The 18235-nt window shown below is 31.2% G+C and overlaps 2 protein-coding genes and 1 pseudogene across 2 annotated transcripts; 2 read left to right on the top strand and 1 right to left on the bottom strand.

Annotated features, from left to right (window-relative positions):
- Positions 1-1916: 1916 nt before the first annotated feature.
- On the top strand, positions 1917-3912 carry LOC146886743 (uncharacterized). Its single transcript, XM_085671855.1, has 2 exons — positions 1917-3220; positions 3897-3912. The coding sequence occupies exons 1-2, from the start codon at positions 1917-1919 to the stop codon at positions 3910-3912; spliced, it is 1320 nt and encodes a 439-aa protein (XP_085527981.1).
- Positions 3913-7203: 3291 nt separating this feature from the next.
- On the top strand, positions 7204-14537 carry LOC114180455 (uncharacterized; annotated as a pseudogene).
- Positions 14538-16124: 1587 nt separating this feature from the next.
- On the bottom strand, positions 16125-17663 carry LOC146886742 (uncharacterized). Its single transcript, XM_085671854.1, has 5 exons — positions 17472-17663; positions 17180-17362; positions 16991-17083; positions 16728-16835; positions 16125-16556 (listed from the first exon to the last, which is right to left on the bottom strand). Exons 1-5 carry the CDS (start codon positions 17652-17654, stop codon positions 16125-16127), a joined length of 999 nt encoding a protein of 332 aa, XP_085527980.1. The 5' UTR covers positions 17655-17663.
- Positions 17664-18235: the final 572 nt, after the last annotated feature.

Below are 18235 nucleotides of genomic sequence, written 5' to 3'. Positions count from 1 at the left end.
GATAATCATTAACTTCAACTAATTCAAATAATGCATCTTTTATTTGTGAAGTTTGAAATCTTACAGCTTTCACACTTTCAATACGACTTTCCTAATGTTTTTGTGACAATGATTTAAGAGTTAAGTTATGTATATGGTCTTGTAAACTTTTTCACCTTTTGTAGAAGAAGAAAATAAAGTATATATACGTTGTAACACACCAAAAACATATGTAGCTTTTGGACAAGAGTTAGCCATATCACAAAGTACTAAGTTTATGAAAACCACACGGAGTATAAAATTATCTAGGATTAATATCAAGAAATTTTTTCTGCACACCCTGATGTTTTCCTTTGATACTAAATCCATTATCATATCCTTGTCCTCTAAGGTCATTAATATCAAGTTGGATATTCTTTAATTCATCTACACTAGCATCAAAAAGACATTTTCCACTTGTATCATCTACTTTTAAAAATTCTAAAAAATACTCATTAACATGTATTGGAGTTCATGAAATATCTACACACCGTAATACACAAGACATTTGCTCTTGATGACTTATATATGAAGTGCAATCAAGTATTGATTGAATAATATTTTGCATCCCTAATTTTTTATTTTTATTTTATTTTGATTCCATTTGCTAACAAATTTATCAACTCATTTTGTATGTTATGCCCTAGGTAATGGTTGTGAATTTCATCATCTTTAATTTTACAATCATATTAATTAGACTTAAAATATTTCCATTAGCTTCTTGATAAATATTTTTATTGTTTCCACATAAGGCTAAGTTATTCTTACAAAAAATTTAACAACTACAATAATTCTTTACAACACATTTCTCTAGTGTTCTCTATCTCTATTTATTTGTTCTTGAACATATTTGTCTGTTGTTTTATTTTTGTTGGCAAAAGCAATACAAGTCTAAATGCTGAAGCAAGATTTTGATGATGATAAAAGAAGCCTGAAAGCCATCTGGAAGACAATATGAAGACTACATGTTATTATGTTTAAAGCTATCTTGTAAAATGTAATTAGATTAAGTTAGAAGCAGTATTGTACAAGAAAATTCTAGTATTTCTCGAAATATTAAAATGATAATCGATTATCACTTGAAATAATCGATTATCCTGAGCTGAACAAATTTTTTCAAGAAAGCACTGGAATAATCGATTATTACTTCTGATAATCGATTATCTACTCAAAAACTTGTTTTCCATAAACCACACTGGAATAATCGATTATCACTAGTGATAATCGATTATCCTGGTCTGTTGGGCGCGACTGTTCAGCTTTTTGACCTAATTTTTGGAACCCCTATTTAAGGAACTTCAGAGTTACTTCTCAATCACCTTTTTTAGAAGCTAGAGTACTAGTGTTGTGACTGCAAGAGAGTTCTCTAAAGTGTTCTCAATTGAAGCTTTGAAAAACCTAGTGCGGGTAGAGCGATAACTTTTCCTAAGAGGTGTTCTAGGAGATTGAGTGCTGCTGCTGTTGCTAGGAAAGCTAAGGTCAAGATTCTCTGTGCGATTCAGAGAAAGGTGTTCATCTCTTGTGTGATTCAAGAGAGGTGTTTTCTTTCCTTACACTCCAAATATCTGATTGTAAATCTGTTACTTGTTAGTGATTTAGTTAATCTCGTTTTTTTTTAGAGATTAACAACTGGACGTAGGGTCTTTTGATCCGAACCAGTATAAATACTTGTGTTCAATCTTCTTCTCTATCTCTTTATTTCATCTATTATTGTGTTATAAAGAAATTATTTATTGATCTACTTGATAAATTTTGGAAAAATTTTAAAGTATTAATTTTATTATTCAAAAACCAATTCACCCCCCTCTTGGTTTTGTCCGCACGCTCAGTCATTCCGCTGCGCGATACCAACAATTGGTATCAGAGCTTGCTTTGATAGTTATTCAAAATTTTTGAAAATGGTTGGACAAAACCAAACCTTTGCCGAGGGCGCATCTATCAACAGACCTCCTCTATTTACTGGTGAAAACTATCCTTTCTGGAAAGTTAGGATGCAAATTTTTCTGGAATCTGTTGATAGGGGTATTTGGGATGCTGTTTTAAATGGTCCATTTGTTCCTGTTAATATTGTAAATGATGTGCAGGAACCAAAGCCATTCTCGCAATGGACAGCAGACGAAAATAGAAGAGTCCAATATGATGTAAAAGCTAGAAATATAATTTCATCTGCCTTAACCCTAGATGAGTTTTACAGGATCTCAGTATGCACCAGTGCACAAGAAATGTGGGAAATATTGCGTGTAACCCATGAAGGAACAGACGATGTAAAAAGAGCACGCAAGAACTCTTTGATCCAAGAATACGAAATGTTTCGGATGCAGCAAGGAGAAACTATATACGATGTGCAGAAACGATTCACACATATCGTCAATCATCTCAAAGGTTTAGGTAAAACTTTTGACACTGATGAATTAAATATAAAAGTTCTTAAATCCTTGAACAGGACTTGGCAGCCAAAGGTGACAGCCATCACGGAGTCACAAAACCTTGCTACAATGACGATGGCAGCTCTGTTTGGAAAGTTGAGAGAACATGAGCTTGAATTGGGCAGATTAAATGATGAAGAAGATATTGGAAGAAAGAAGAACATAGCTTTTAAAACCGAAGTGGTTAAAGGCAAAAGACGAAAGGAAGAAGAAGATTCAGATGATGATGTAAATCTTAGTCTCATGATTAAGAAGTTTACAAAATTCATGAAGGCCAAAGGTAAAAATCAATTCAAAAGCAACAAGAAGGATAATCAAGGATCATCCTCAAATTTCAAATGCTATGGATGTGGAGAATCTGGACACGTCAAAGCTGACTGCCCAAATTCAAAGAAAAGTGAAGAAAAGAAGGGTAGAAAATTCTTCAAAAAGAAAGCATATATAGCTTGGGAAGACAATGCCTCAAGTTCATCAAATTCTAGCGATTCTGAAATTGAAGAAGCAAATCTATGTCTGATGGCCAATCATGATGATTCTGATAGTGAGGTAAATTCTACTTGCCACAAAAATGATTATGATGATTTGTATGACGCCTTTCAACAATTGCTTATTAAATCTAGTAAATTGGATACTGCTCATCAAAAGTTAAAATCTGATTTTAAAGATTTGCAAAGTAAATTTGAAAAATCACTTGAAGAAGAAGAATTTTTGAAAAATAAAATTTCAAATTTAGAAAATAAAGAAACTGTTGAATGTGCTTCATGCAAAAGTTACATGTTTGATATATGTATTTTGGAAAAACATCTCGCAGATGCTTTAGAAAATAAAAATTGTGAAAAGTTTAAAATTAAGAAAAATCCAAATAAGACCAAGCATGCTCATAATCATAGTTTTAAAAATAAAACTAAAAGAACTCGTAGAGTTTGGGTAGAAAAAGGAACATATCATTCTATAAATACATATGCATGTACTACTACATGTTTTTATTGCATGAAAAAGGGTCATACTTCAAACAAATGCAATATCAAACATCTTGGTGTTCCTAATAAGAAATATATTTGGGTTCCTGTTCATAAGTAGATATTTTTTTCTAACCCCAAGGACCCAAACAAGTTGTTGGGGACCTAAATGAATTGTTTCCTTATTTTGCAGATGACTTCAAAATCCAGAAGATCAATGTGGTATCTTGACAGTGGTTGTTCAAGACACATGACTGGAGATAAAAAGAAGTTTAAGAACTTTAAAAAGAAGGAACAAGGATTTGTCACTTATGGGGATAACAACAAAGGAAAAATACTTGGAACGGGTGATGTAGGTGGAGGAAATACTTTGGAGATCAAGGATGTACTGTATGTGGAAGGACTAAAACACAATCTACTCAGTATAAGCCAATTATGTGATAAAGGACTCAAAGTAATATTTGAGAGTGACTACTGCACTATTCATCAAAAGGACTCCAAAGAAGTAGCATTAAAAGGTATGAGACACAATAATATTTACTTAATTGATCTTGATACTGCATCATCTAGTGATATAACTTGTTTGGTTGTTAAAGAAGAAAATCCTTGGTTATGGCATAAACGAGCTGCTCATATTAACATGCAACAATTAAACAAACTAATTTCCAAAGAATTAGTAATTGGATTACCAAAAATAAAGTTTGAAAAAGATAAACTATGTGATGCATGTCAAAAAGGAAAACAAGTAAAATCTTCATTTCATTCAAAAAATGTAATTTCTACATCAAAACCTTTAGAACTTTTGCATATGGATTTATTTGGCCCTTCAAGGACAAAAAGCTTTGGAGGAAATTATTATGCTCTTGTTATTGTTGATGATTACTCACGATATACATGGACTTTCTTTCTCACACTAAAAAGTGAGGCATTCAAAGCTTTTAAAAAATTTGCAAAAGCTGTTCAAAATGAAAAAGATTTGAAAATTAAAGTTTTAAGAAGCGACCATGGTGGAGAATTTCAAAATGAATTATTTGAAAACTTTTGTGAAGAAAACGGAATTATGCATAATTTTTCTGCACCTAGAACTCCTCAACAAAATGGAGTTGTAGAAAGGAAAAATAGATCTTTAGAAGAATTAGCTCGCACCATGTTGAACGAATATGATGTGCCTAAATATTTTTGGGCTGATGTTGTGAGCACTGCTTGTTATGTATTAAATAGAATGCTCATTAGACCAATTTTAAAGGTTACCCCCTATGAATTGTTTAAAGGAAGAAAGCCCAATGTAGCATATTTAAAAATATTTGGATGCAAATGCTTTGTTCTGAATAACGGAAAAGAAAATTTGGGTAAATTTGATTCTAAAGCTGATGAAGCTATTTTCTTAGGTTATTCATTAACTAGTAAAGCCTATAGGATTTTTAATAGAAGAACCTTGAATATGGAAGAATATGTGCATGTTGTTTTTGATGAAATTGTAGACCTTGAGGAGAACCCTCTTGAGTCAAATAAAACAAATACAGGTGATGAAGAATATTTCAAAGAAGCCCTTGATGAGATGTATCTAAATGAGAATCCACTGACTGAACCTGAAGATCTTGCCAAAAGCTGGAAATCACCTAGAGGATTATCTCTGGAAAATGTCATTGGAGATATATCAAAGGGAGTTGTTACTAGAAATATGTCAAATTTCTGTATGACTGTTGCCTTTGTTTCACAGATAGAACCCAAAAGTGTAGACGAAGCTCTTCAAGATGATCAATGGTGCATAGCAATGCAAGAAGAGCTGAATCAATTTAAAAGGAATGAAGTTTGGGAACTCATTCCTAGGGATGATTCACACCAAGTAATAGGAACAAAATGGGTGTTCAGAAACAAGCTGGATGAGGATGGAAACATCACTAAAAACAAAGCCAGACTTGTAGCAAAGGGATACAGACAAGAAGAAGGTATAAACTATGATGAGACTTATGCTCCAGTTGCCAGGTTAGAAGCTATATGCTTACTTCTTGCCTATGCTTCTCTCATGAAATTCAAACTATATCAGATGGATGTCAAAAGTGCTTTTTTAAATGGATTTATAAAAGAAAATGTGTATGTTGAACAACCACCTGGCTTTGAAGACTATAAGTTTCCTAATCACATTTATAAATTAAAGAAAGCATTGTATGGATTAAAACAAGCACCTAGATCTTGGTATGAACGATTAAGTACATTTTTTTTAGAAAATGATTTTGAAAGAGGTAAAATTGATTTAACTCTGTTTATCAAAAGAGTAAATAAACATATTTTGCTAGTTCAGATTTATGTAGATGACATAATATTTGGGTCTACTGATAGTTCACTATGTAAAGGCTTTGCAAGCATAATGCAGGGAGAGTTTGAAATGTCAATGATGGGAGAGTTGACATTCTTTTTGGGTCTTCAAATTAAGCAAATGGAAAATGGAACTTTCATTTCTCAATCTAAGTACTGCAAAGAAGTACTTAAGAAATTTGGAATAGATACTGCTAAGGAAGCAAGTACTCCTATGGGAACCTCCTGCTACTTAGATAAAGATGAATCAGGAATAGAGGTAAATCAAACTATGTTTAGAGGCATGATAGGTTCTTTGTTGTATCTTACTGCTAGTAGGCCTGACATTATGCAATCTGTATGTGTGTGTGCTCGTTTTCAAGCCAATCCAAAAGAATCACATCTTACTGCAGTAAAAAGAATTTTAAAATACTTAAAAGGTACTGCATGTTTTGGACAATGATATCCTTCAGGAGCGTCTCCTAATTTGATAGGCTATTCAGATGCTGATTATGGTGGTTGTAAAATAGATAGAAAAAGTACCAGTGGTACTTGTCACCTCTTAGGTAGTTCATTAGTCTCTTGGCACTCAAAGAAACAAGCTTGTGTGGCTTTGTCAACTACAGAGGCTGAATACATAGCAGCTGGAAATTGTTGTGCTCAAATTCTTTGGATGAAACAACAACTAGAAGACTATAATATCTTTTTAAATCACATACCTCTGAAATGTGATAATACTAGTGCTATTAATTTAACCAAAAATCCCATAATGCACTCTAGGACAAAGCATATTGAAATAAGACATCATTTCCTAAGAGATCACATTAATAAAGGAAATTGTGAAATAGAATATGTAGATACAAAGCATCAATTAGCTGATATCTTTACAAAACCTTTAGCTAAACATAGATTTTATGAACTAAGAAGAGACTTAGGCATATTAGAGATCTCTTAAAATGCTAAAAACTCACAATCCTTAAAAAATCCGAAAAATAGCGTAAATAATCGATTACAAGTGTCAATAATCGATTATCAGACTTTCTTCAAAAATCCCAAAACATACTGGAATAATCAATTATTTTGGGTAATAATCGATTATCCTTAAAATCTCTTCCTAAAATTTCAAAAACATTTTGTAATAATCGATTATTCAGGGCCATAATCGATTATCCTTAATTCTGAGCCAAAAATCAAAACTCACTGGAATAATCGATTATCAGCTCGTCAGACTTCATATTTTGCCCAGTTTATGAACCAATAATCGATTATCATCTTAGAATAATTGATTATTACACGTCGTTGGACCAACAAATTCAAAAACTAGCCGTTGCAACGGCTAGATTTTCATCAAATCGCGTGTATATGGCCGTTGGAGTCTTCTCTCTATAAATATTAGCCATTTTTGTCACCAGAACACTCTTTTCTCTCCATCAACACTCAAGACCCTCTCCTTTTCTCATTCTCTCACAAAACTCTCAAAGGCTTCCCACTCTTTTACCTAAACCATGGCTGAATCCTCTCGTAGAAAAATTCCTACACGCAGAAGGACTGCATCTCGTGCCTCTCATCCCTCAACTGCACCAAGAACAGCCTCCATTGAAGGATGGATTTCGGATGAAGAAAGACGTTCTGAATTCATCACACTATGGAAAGACAAACCCCTCATCACTCCAAAATTCATCCAGTCTCAATGGTTTATAAATCGCCATTTCACCATTCAAAACTTTCTGGCTGAACAAGGTGTGAAATTCTTCACAGAGATGCAAGGCACCTACTATCCAGATTTGGTTCGAGCTTTTTATTTCAACTACAAATTCAGAGATGGAGTTGGGTTCACAAAAGTGAAAGGTATCGACATCATTTTAGATGATGATATTTGGGAAAATGTTGCACAATTTCCCATTCATGATGGCACATCTCCCATTCTCACGGCTGGCATAGAAGGGTTCAACAGAATTTTTGCATATAGATCCTTTATGCGACGCCCAGATCAAGAAATTGGCCGTCAATTACTAGCTGGACCTCTCAAAATCGATGAGCGTCTACTTCACTATCTCATTGTTTGGATTTTATGTCCACGTGGTACAAATCACGCATAGTGCAGTGAAGCCGATCTTATGATAATATATGCCATGCTCAACCACATCCCCATCTATTGGCCAAGCATCATTCTTGACACCATGCTAAAAGCCAAATGATTGCCTCAATATCCTCTTCCGTATTCCTTGCTCACCTCTCGTATTTGTGAGTATAAAGGGGTAAATGTCTCTGATGAACAGTCTCATAAGACAACTGCAGCAAACAAAATTGCAGAAAACTCCTTGAAGCAGATGAAATTTATTCCTTTTGGGAATACCTACATTCACAAGGATGATATGCCTTCTTCGGACAATGAAGAAGAAGAAAATCCTCCCACTGCTCCTATTCCTCCTGTTGACACACATATTGGATCATCCAGTGGTGTTGGTGGCTCATCCTCTTCTTTAGAGGATCACATTTTAAATCTCAATCAGAGGCTTGAAGAATTCTTTCTTCTCTCCACTCACAGACATGAAGAAGTCACTGGCTTAATTAGAGGATTAGATTCTAGGATCTCTAACTTAGAACATAAATTTGATAAATATGAGGACGATGATGACATGAGTCAAGACTTTTAAAAGTCTACATCATAGTCTCATTGTTTGCAATTGTAAAATGTTTTCCAGTTTTATTTTTAATATAAGTATATTTGTCTTGTTATTCTTTACCTATGCCAAATTGAGGGGGAGCTTCTTTATTAAAACCTTTTTCATATGATCAAAACAGGGGGAGAAAAAGTTTAAACATTTAAACCAAACAGTGCTACTAACAAATCTCCTTGTAAGATATTTTGATTGCAGATACTTTAAACATATTGTTTTGATCATCATCAAAAAGGGGGAGATTGTTGGCAAAAGCAATACAAGTCTAAATGCTGAAGCAAGATTTTGATGATGATAAAAGAAGCCTGAAAGCCATCTGGAAGACAATATGAAGACTACATGTTATTATGTTTAAAGCTATCTTGTAAAATGTAATTAGATTAAGTTAGAAGCAGTATTGTACAAGAAAATTCTAGTATTTCTCGAAATATTAAAATGATAATCGATTATCACTTGAAATAATCGATTATCCTGAGTTGAACAAATTTTTTCAAGAAAGCACTAGAATAATCGATTATTACTTCTGATAATCGATTATCTGCTCAAAAACTTGTTTTCCATAAACCACACTGGAATAATCGATTATCACTAGTGATAATCGATTATCCTGGTCTGTTGGGCGCGACTGTTCAGCTTTTTGACCTAATTTTTGGAACCCCTATTTAAGGAACTTCAGAGTTACTTCTCAATCACCTTTTTGAGAAGCTAAAGTACTAGTGTTGTGACTGCAAGAGAGTTCTCTGAAGTGTTCTCAATTGAAGCTTTGAAAAACCTAGTGTGGGTAGAGCGATAACTTTTCCTAAGAGGTGTTCTAGGAGATTGAGTGCTGCTGCTGTTGCTAGGAAAGCTAAGGTCAAGATTCTCTGTGCGATTCAGAGAAAGGTGTTCATCTCTTGTGTGATTCAAGAGAGGTGTTTTCTTTCCTTACACTCTAAATATCTGATTGTAAATCTGTTACTTGTTAGTGATTTAGTTAATCTCGTTTTTTTAGAGATTAACAACTGGACGTAGGGTCTTTTGATCCGAACCAGTATAAATACTTGTGTTCAATCTTCTTCTCTATCTCTTTATTTCATCTATTATTGTGTTATAAAGAAATTATTTATTGATCTACTTGATAAATTTTGGAAAAATTTTAAAGTATTAATTTTATTATTCAAAAACCAATTCACCCCCTCTTGGTTTTGTCCGCATGCTCAGTCATTCCGCTGCGCGATACCAACAATTTTTTGCCAATCTCATTTCCAAATTAATCCATTCATTCATTTTAGTAATATGCTCATTTGATACTTCATGTCTCTTTAACTTACTGCTAAGATTTCTCTAATCATTACTACCTTTGTTAGCTAGCTTACTTGTACAAGAAACAACAATAAATAATTTGCAGCAAAAACAAAAGACTATATCTAAATCTCTAGAATAAATTAACCATCTTCTTTCGTATTTGTCTCTATTAAACAATATTTGAATATAAATTGATGAAGAAAAGTGCCTAGAATGTATATCCTTAGGAAATCTATATCACCAATTTTAATATGACCATTTTCTACCAATAAATCTCTCAAATTTGTATCAATATTCTTCCATTGGCTTGGATCATATGTATTTTTGTTAAGAGTAGAATCATTATCTAGTCTCTCAATCTCCTCATTGTTGTCATGTGTTTCAAATTATCCTTATCACTAACTACTTCTCTTTTCCTATTGTTGTTTTCACCTATATATATATATATATATATATATATATATATATATATATATATATATATATATATATTATCTCGTTCATTCAAAGAGTACTCACCTATATTTTTTAATTCATTTTTCTTATTCTAATATAAATTCAAAACAAAATAAAAATAAAAACAACACAAATAGAAAGAAAAATATACTAACCAGAAATGAGGATGAAAAAATTGGTACACACGGGCAACATGATATTTAAGAGATTTAAGAAATGTACTCTGCCAAAACCCTAAAAATGACTCTTCGAAGAGAAGAAAGGAAGGATAGGCAAGAGAAGTTACATAGAGCTAACAGAAGAAAATAGAATCCAGATTGATTATAAGAGAATAAAGATAAGTAATCACTCTCTTTCTTGTAAACAAAATTATAATTTAATAAAAAAAATTAACTCATTAATTATCATTTTAACTACCAAAAAAAATTAACATACACAAATAATAATTTAATTAAATTTTTTCCCCCAAAAAAATTATAATTAATTTAATAGTTATATTAGTAATAAAATATTTTTTTGAGGCCTTTTTTATCTTAACATAATTTTATAATTAGTTTAATAGAGGTATATTAATTAGTACTAAAAACAATTTTGATGCATTTTTTTCTCAAACATAATTTTATAATTAATTTAATAGTCTTAAAGAACATGATTCTCATTATAAGAAGCATAAATGATATAGTGAAAGTGTCGAATTACAAGGCAAATGGGATCGAAAGTAGAAAATTGTGTGTTATTTCTTTGTGATTAAATCTCTGTGTCTTATTACAAATTGGAATATGGCAAAGCATATATACACGGTTTTGAAGAAGATAAAACTAAAAAATAGTTTTAACGGACTAAATGGAGGTAGTAGGGCTTGATTTATCAGTTATTACGAGAGGAGTTGCTGTTGGTTATTTTGACAACCCACCTCAAGCTGGGCAAAAATGTTGAGAAGTCCCAGCTTGGGCATAAGGGTGTTGAGAACGAATAGAGAAAGAGCCTTTGTCATAATGTTAGCATGTTGATGTTGAGAGCTGATGTGAAGGAGCTTGATGATCCCTTTTTTGACGTTTTCCCGTATCAAGTGACAATCTATCTCTATATGCCTGGTCCTCTCATGTAGTGGCGAAGTATTATGGGTGCAGGGGGGGCCTTGGCCCCCCCAAAAATTTTGAATTTTTTTTACAATAGATATTTTAATTTTTTATTATTATAAATATTAGGTATTTTGATTTTATTTTGTTATAAATATTAAATCAAATATTTTATTTCTTTTATAAACATAATAATTAATACTAATAAATAATAAAATATAAAATCAAATATAATAAAGAATAAAGATTAAAAAGATTTATCAAGATATTTTTTATTATTTGTTTTCATCATAGATTGTGTTTTTCATAAATTGTTCTCATATTTCATTCTCATATGTTTTCTTTTGTTCTGAAAAGAAAAAGATCTATTATTTTTTCTCTTATTTCTCCTTTACTCTTCCATCCTCGAGGAAGAAAAGAAGAAGGTAATTCTTTCGTCTCACTTGATAGTGAAATATTAATTCAATAATTTATTTAATGAGCCTCTTTTATATGTCTATGCCTTGAATTTCTTACAAATTGTTCTCATCTTCCATTCTTACCTATTTTCTTTTGTTTCTGAAGAGAAAAAGATCAATTATTTTTGCTTCTTTCATCTCTCAATTGTTCTCTTCCATCCTTGAAGAAATAAAGAAGAAGGTAATTCTCTTTTGTCTCACTTGATAGTGAAATAGTAGTTTAATAATTTATTTAATGAGTCTCTTTTATATTAATTTTTTATTTTATCAACATAGAAGAAAAAATGATTATACTTATAATTGAATTTTAAGTGTGGTTTGATTATCATCAAATTTTCTTTTGGTATTTATGTCTCTCAATTTTTTATTAGATTATGATAAATCTTTTTTAGTATTTTTTTATAAAAATAGGTATATTGATGAAGAATAAAAGAATAGATTTATTTTTTAAAAGTGATAAAAGGGAAGCTACCCGTGAAGATGAAAACAGGACAAATTCAACTCTTCCAGATATTCTGAAGCATGATACTAATATTCCAATTGTTCAATCAGATGAGCCCCCTTTTAAGGTTCAAAAAATTATAGGTGAGGAGTTTCATATTATTTTTTTGGAACGTGATCCAGGAAAACGTCTTCAAATATGGGAATATCCAATGAGTCAAAGAAATGAGATTCGAAGAGCTTATTTAAAATGGGGTCCATATCAAATGCAACTTGAAAACTATCCTTATTCTAAGAAAAAACATCCAAGGAGATTTCAATCTAGTTGGTTTAAAATGTTTCCTTCTTGGCTAGAGTATTCCCCGACTAATGATGGAGCTTATTGTTTGGCATGTTATCTATTTAGTTCAAAGCCAGATGGTCGTTTTGAATCAGATGTGTTTACTAAACAAGGTTTTAGATCATGGAGAAAGGTTAATGCAGGAAAAAGATGTGCATTTCTCAACCACATTGGAGATAGTCCTTGCTCACCGCATAACAATGCAATGAAAGCTTGTGAAGACTTGTTGAATCAATCTATGCACATTAATAACATTATAAAATATTCAAAGTTCAAAACAAGTTTGCAAGAATCGTTTACGGCTCAAAACCTCTATTGACACAATTCGTTGGTTAGCATTTCAAGCTTGTGCATTTAGAGGCCACGAGGAAACACCAGAGTCAAGTAATAGAGGTAACTTTCTTGAAATGATTAAACTTCTAGCATCATATAATGATAAAGTGGCACAAGTTGTGTTAGAAAATGCTCTGTATAATGCTAAGTATACTTCTCATCATATTCAGAAAGAAATCTTGCACATTTTCTCTAGAAAAGTAAGAAGTCACATTCGAGAAGAAATTGGAGATTCTAAATTTTGCATAATTGTTGATGAAGCACGTGATGAATCTAAAAAGAGCAAATGGCTATTGTTTTGAGATTTGTAGATAAGGATGGTAATATAAAAGAACGATTTTTTGATATTGTGCATGTTAAGGATACAACAGCCGCCACTCTAAAAAAAGAATTGAGTGTCGTTCTCTCTAAGCATAATCTTGATGTTTCCAATATTCGCGGTCAAGGGTATGATGGTGCTAGTAATATGAGGGGAGAATGGAATGGGTTGCAAGCATTATTTCTCAATGATAATCCTTATGCTTATTATTTGCATTGTTTTGCTTATAGACTACAACTTGCTTTAGTGGCTGCTTCAAGAGAGGTCATTCTAGTTCATCAATTTTTTTCAAATTTGGCTTTTATTGTAAATGTTGTGTGTTCCTCTAGTAAACGTCATGATGAGTTACAAGCTATTGAATTAGATGGAATAACTCAATTGTTAGAAATGGGTGAACTTGAAACTGGTAAAGGAAAAAATCAAATTGGCACTTTAAAACGAGTTGGTGATACTCGTTAGAGCTTGCATTTTTATTCCATTTTAGTATGATGAAGCTCTATAATGCATCTTGTCTGGTTCTTCAAAAAATTATTGTTGATGGATCAACTTATTCTCAAAGGGGTGATGCTGATGCTGCATTGAATATGTTGTCTTCATTTGAGTTCACATTAATTTTACACATGATGAAAGAGATTATGGGAATTACAGACGGTCTTTGCTAAGCTTTGCAGAAACAATCTCAGGATATATTGAATGTTATGCAATTGGTTTGTTCTACTAAAATTTTGATTCAAAAGTTGAGGGAGGATGGTTGGCAAAATCTATTGAAAGGTGTGGTATTCTTTTGTGAACAACATGACATTGATATTGCTGATTTTAATTCTACTTATGTTGCATGTTATGGTTGTTCTCGACATCAAAAAGATCATGTCACTATGGAACATCATTTTAGGGTGAATATATTTCTTGTTACAGTGGACAAGCAGTTGAAAGAATTAAATGACAGGTTTAGTGAGCAAACAATGGAACTTTTAACTCTAAGCAATACTTTAGTTCCTAAGGATGCTTATAAAGCTTTTAACATTGAAGATATATGCACTCTTGTGAACAAATATTATCCTTTAGATTTTAGTGAGCAAGAGAAGATTAGTTTAAAATTTCAACTTCAACATTTTATTATTGATGCTCCTAACCATCCAGATTTGAAGAATTTATCAACCATGCTTGAATTATGTCAATCTTTGGCAAGAACAGGAAAGTCAAGGCCATCCTACTTGATTAATCATTTAATTCGTCTTATTTTAACTCTTCCTGTCTCTGCAGCTACAACAGAAAGATCATTTTCTACGATGAAGATTATCAAAACAAGATTGCAGAATAAAATGGAAGATGAATTTCTTGTCGACAATATGATTATTTACATTGAAAAAGAAATAACTGAAAATTTTAGTTCTGATTCAATTATTGATGAGTTCAGGGATCTGAAGAAACGAAGGGCAATCTTTTAGATATTTGTGATTTCTTTTTTAGTTATCGTTATACTAAGTTATGTATTCATTTTTATTGTGTTAGTAACAATAATGAAATGTATAAATTTTGGATGTATTATTTGGGCTCCCCCAACAATGTTGGTCAAGATCCGCCACTACTCTCATGGTATACTTGATTAGAAGTTATCTAAATAACAAAGAGGTTATCATAATACAAAAGAGAGGGTTGCTGATGATGAACCCTGAAATCTTGTAGATGATGAAAAAGCCATTGGATTTCACATGTTGTGAAGGCAATGGTGTGATATTCAGCTTCAGAGGAGATCCTAGATACGGTTTGTTGTTTCTTCAATTTCCAATAAATGGGAGAATTACCAACATAGATGATGAAACCTGTTATTGATATTCTGGTGAAGCGGCATCCATCCCAATATAAGTCATAGAAAGCTTTTAATTGTAAATTGCTGGTGAAGTCAAAGAAGATGCCTTGTCCTGGACATTGTTTTAAGTAGTGAAGGTTCTGCATGGAAGCTTGATGATGCAGGTCTGTAGAGGCAGAGATAAACTGACTCATGATGCACGTCAAAGGTGATGTAAGGTCTTGTGTGAGTAAGATAAATGAGGCGACCCAAAAGCATTCGAAAGGGAGTAGGATCATGAAGGATATCTTCAGGTTCTCTTGTCTTGGAGAAATTCACGGGTGTTGATATTGGAGCTAAACCAAGCATTTCAGCATGTTTTAAGATGTCAAGAGTGTATTTTCGCTAACATAAGTATATGCCCACTACAAGAAAAAGTAACTATAGTGATACTAATATTCATCACTAAAAATTATAAATATGTCACTAATATCATCTTGTGACAATAATTAAGATGTCACTAGTATCTTTGTCACTATTGTACTTGTGATAATAATCTTAAATGTCACTAAAATTAAAGTTTATTGCGACAAAAGTAATTATCACTAATAATTTTATGTAATAGTGACAATAATAAAATATCACAAATATATAAGACAATAGTGATACATTTATTGTCACTAGAGTATTAATAGTGATAATAACTAGATATCACAAATATAAAAGAGAATGAAAATAAATTGGTTGTAACTATTATTAATTATAATAATAATAATAATACTACTAATAATAATAATAGTTATTCTTATTATTATTATTATATTGTAAAACTTTATGTGATAATTATTTTTAATTATTAATAGTTTATCATTTATTATTATTATTAAAAATGATAATATCAATTAAATTAAAACGAGGTATCATTTAAAATAAAATAACATAAAATGTAAACACAAAGTATCCATTAGAGTTAAAATAACAAACTAAAATTTTGAACAATAAATATAAATAATATGTGAAATGAGATCTAATTGCAATTAAACTAAATAGCTACTTAAAAATAATAATAAATATAGTGTCTTGAAGGATTTTGATCTTGTCTTCAAGGATTTTGATCCTGCAAAATAAAACAAAGTAAATCATTAATATCAATAAAAGAATTAATTAATAATACTTTAGAAATATATAAAGATAAAATTATAGACACATTAATTAAAAAATTTAAATATTAATAATACAACTTACTTCATTTTGAGGAAACATTTGATCCACTAAATGATAGGTTTCCTAGTAAATTAGCCATTTGACGTTTCATCTCTATTTCAATATTTTGCTTCATTTGATCACGTTGAGTTCTCAAAGCAAGTTCTTGATCTTCAATTAATTGTCGTTGAGATTGCACTTTATTATGAAGTTGAGTGTTGGTTTCCTCTTGATTTTGAATGATGCTATTCAAATTTTGAACTTCTAACTCTAGATCACTTGCTCTTTTTTGTGCATTCTCCACTTCATTTTGTACAATTTGTCTCTCTACATTTTTCTTTGTGATTGATATAGTTCCCATACCTTGTGAATGATTTGGTGTTGTTCCTAGTACAAATGAAAAATTCTTAACCAATGGTACATGTGCTTTCAAAATTTCTTCTTTGTAGACCTCACCCACATTTTTTAAATTATCCTATACAATATAAAGACAAAATAATTAACATTTAAAATATTTAGTAATAGTAAAATAAAAGCGTTTTGAATTTGATTAGATCAAATAAAGAAACATATTTGCACAAATTAGTAATAGTAAAATGTAACTTGTATATATTAAAATAGAAGTTAGAGTATTTTCTTTACTTACCATAATTTCTTCTCCATTGGGAATACACCAATTTCTATTAGATTTCATACATGTAGCCTTCCATACTTCCACTGCACTGAGCCATTCCTCACTTTTTGATTCTTCTTTCTTTTGAAAAAATAAAAAAAAGAAGATAATGTGATGTTAGATTAAATAAAAGAACAAAAACAAACTTGTATATGTGAAACATATAAAACAAATCGTATAAAACCTAGTTAAAATTTGCACAAATTAGTATATATAAAACATAATAGTAGCTTTACCATCTCAAATGCATTTTGGACAATTGATTTTGTGCCAATAACCAATTTAATCTCTTGTTTACTTCGACTAGCTTTATTTTTCAAGCTTCTTTCCTATAAATGTAGAAATAATTTAGTATTATAATATAAAAGTACAAAAAAATTAAAATTCAACTTTAACATATAGATATAAAAAGAGAATAACTTTACCTTAAACTTTGAATCATTCCACTTGTTATTTATTAACCAATTCCAATCTTGAGGATGTACGTCATTTGGTCTATCTTTATTTTGGATGTATGTTTGATACAAGTGGTGATGTTTATTCCTATATTGCTTTTGTAATTGTTTCATTGCATGTTCTTTATCCTCTTCCTTCAACCATAATGCATCCTAAATGTGATAAAAAAATAAAAAGTTTCAAATATATCATTGTCAAAATACATCAAATACATAAATAAAAATTAATTAAATACATTCACAATAATAAAGTTATACTAACTTCCATCTGTTTCCACATTATAGTTAAATTATCCTCAGGTATCTCTTTCCATGTTTTAACTTTTAAAGGAGCTTTGTGACGTATACATACAGTTTCTTCAGCCTTGAAATACTTTGCATGTTTTCCACAAAGCTTGAAGTAGGGAAGAGGAGATTGGATATCAAAAGTTTTGCCCAATACCATTAATTCTTCTCTTTTACTTGGGAGTTTTGCATTAATGGTATGTCCACGTCTCTTTTTAACCTTATCTAACTCAACCTTCTCTAACTCAACCTGGACATGTTTCAAATTCCTGAACCTTATCCAACTCAACCTTCTCTAACTCATAAGCATTGACCCTTTTAGAATTTAACCTTAATGGTCTAGTTATCTACAAAATAAAAATAATCATAAAGAAATGTCATGAAACTAAACAAAAGCATTTAAATATTCTAAGAGTCTCATTACATACCTTTTTCTTATTGTACTTTTCATCTTCTTCACTTGAAGAGTATAACTCTTCTAATTCTTTGGGCTTATACTCTTCATCATTCTCCTCATCTATTCTTCTTCCCTTCTTATTCTTGGTATTTTGAGTTAACTCTCAAAGAAGAAGCTTTGCGTGATATTTCCAAAGCCTCAAATTTTGTTTCATTTTTTGCAATTCTTTGTAGCCTCTCTTCTTTATAGTTAGACATGTTTTGCATCTAAAAAAATGACATATTTACATTACTAAAAGACAATGTTTAGACAGCTACAACTCAAAATAATTACAATTTAAAGTA

Source organism: Vigna unguiculata, chromosome 4 (assembly GCF_037176805.1).
Source record: "Vigna unguiculata cultivar grain cowpea cultivar isolate G323 ecotype 2 chromosome 4, ASM3717680v1, whole genome shotgun sequence".
NCBI classification, from domain to species: Eukaryota; Viridiplantae; Streptophyta; class Magnoliopsida; order Fabales; family Fabaceae; genus Vigna; species Vigna unguiculata.
This window is presented reverse-complemented; position numbering and strand designations above follow the sequence as displayed.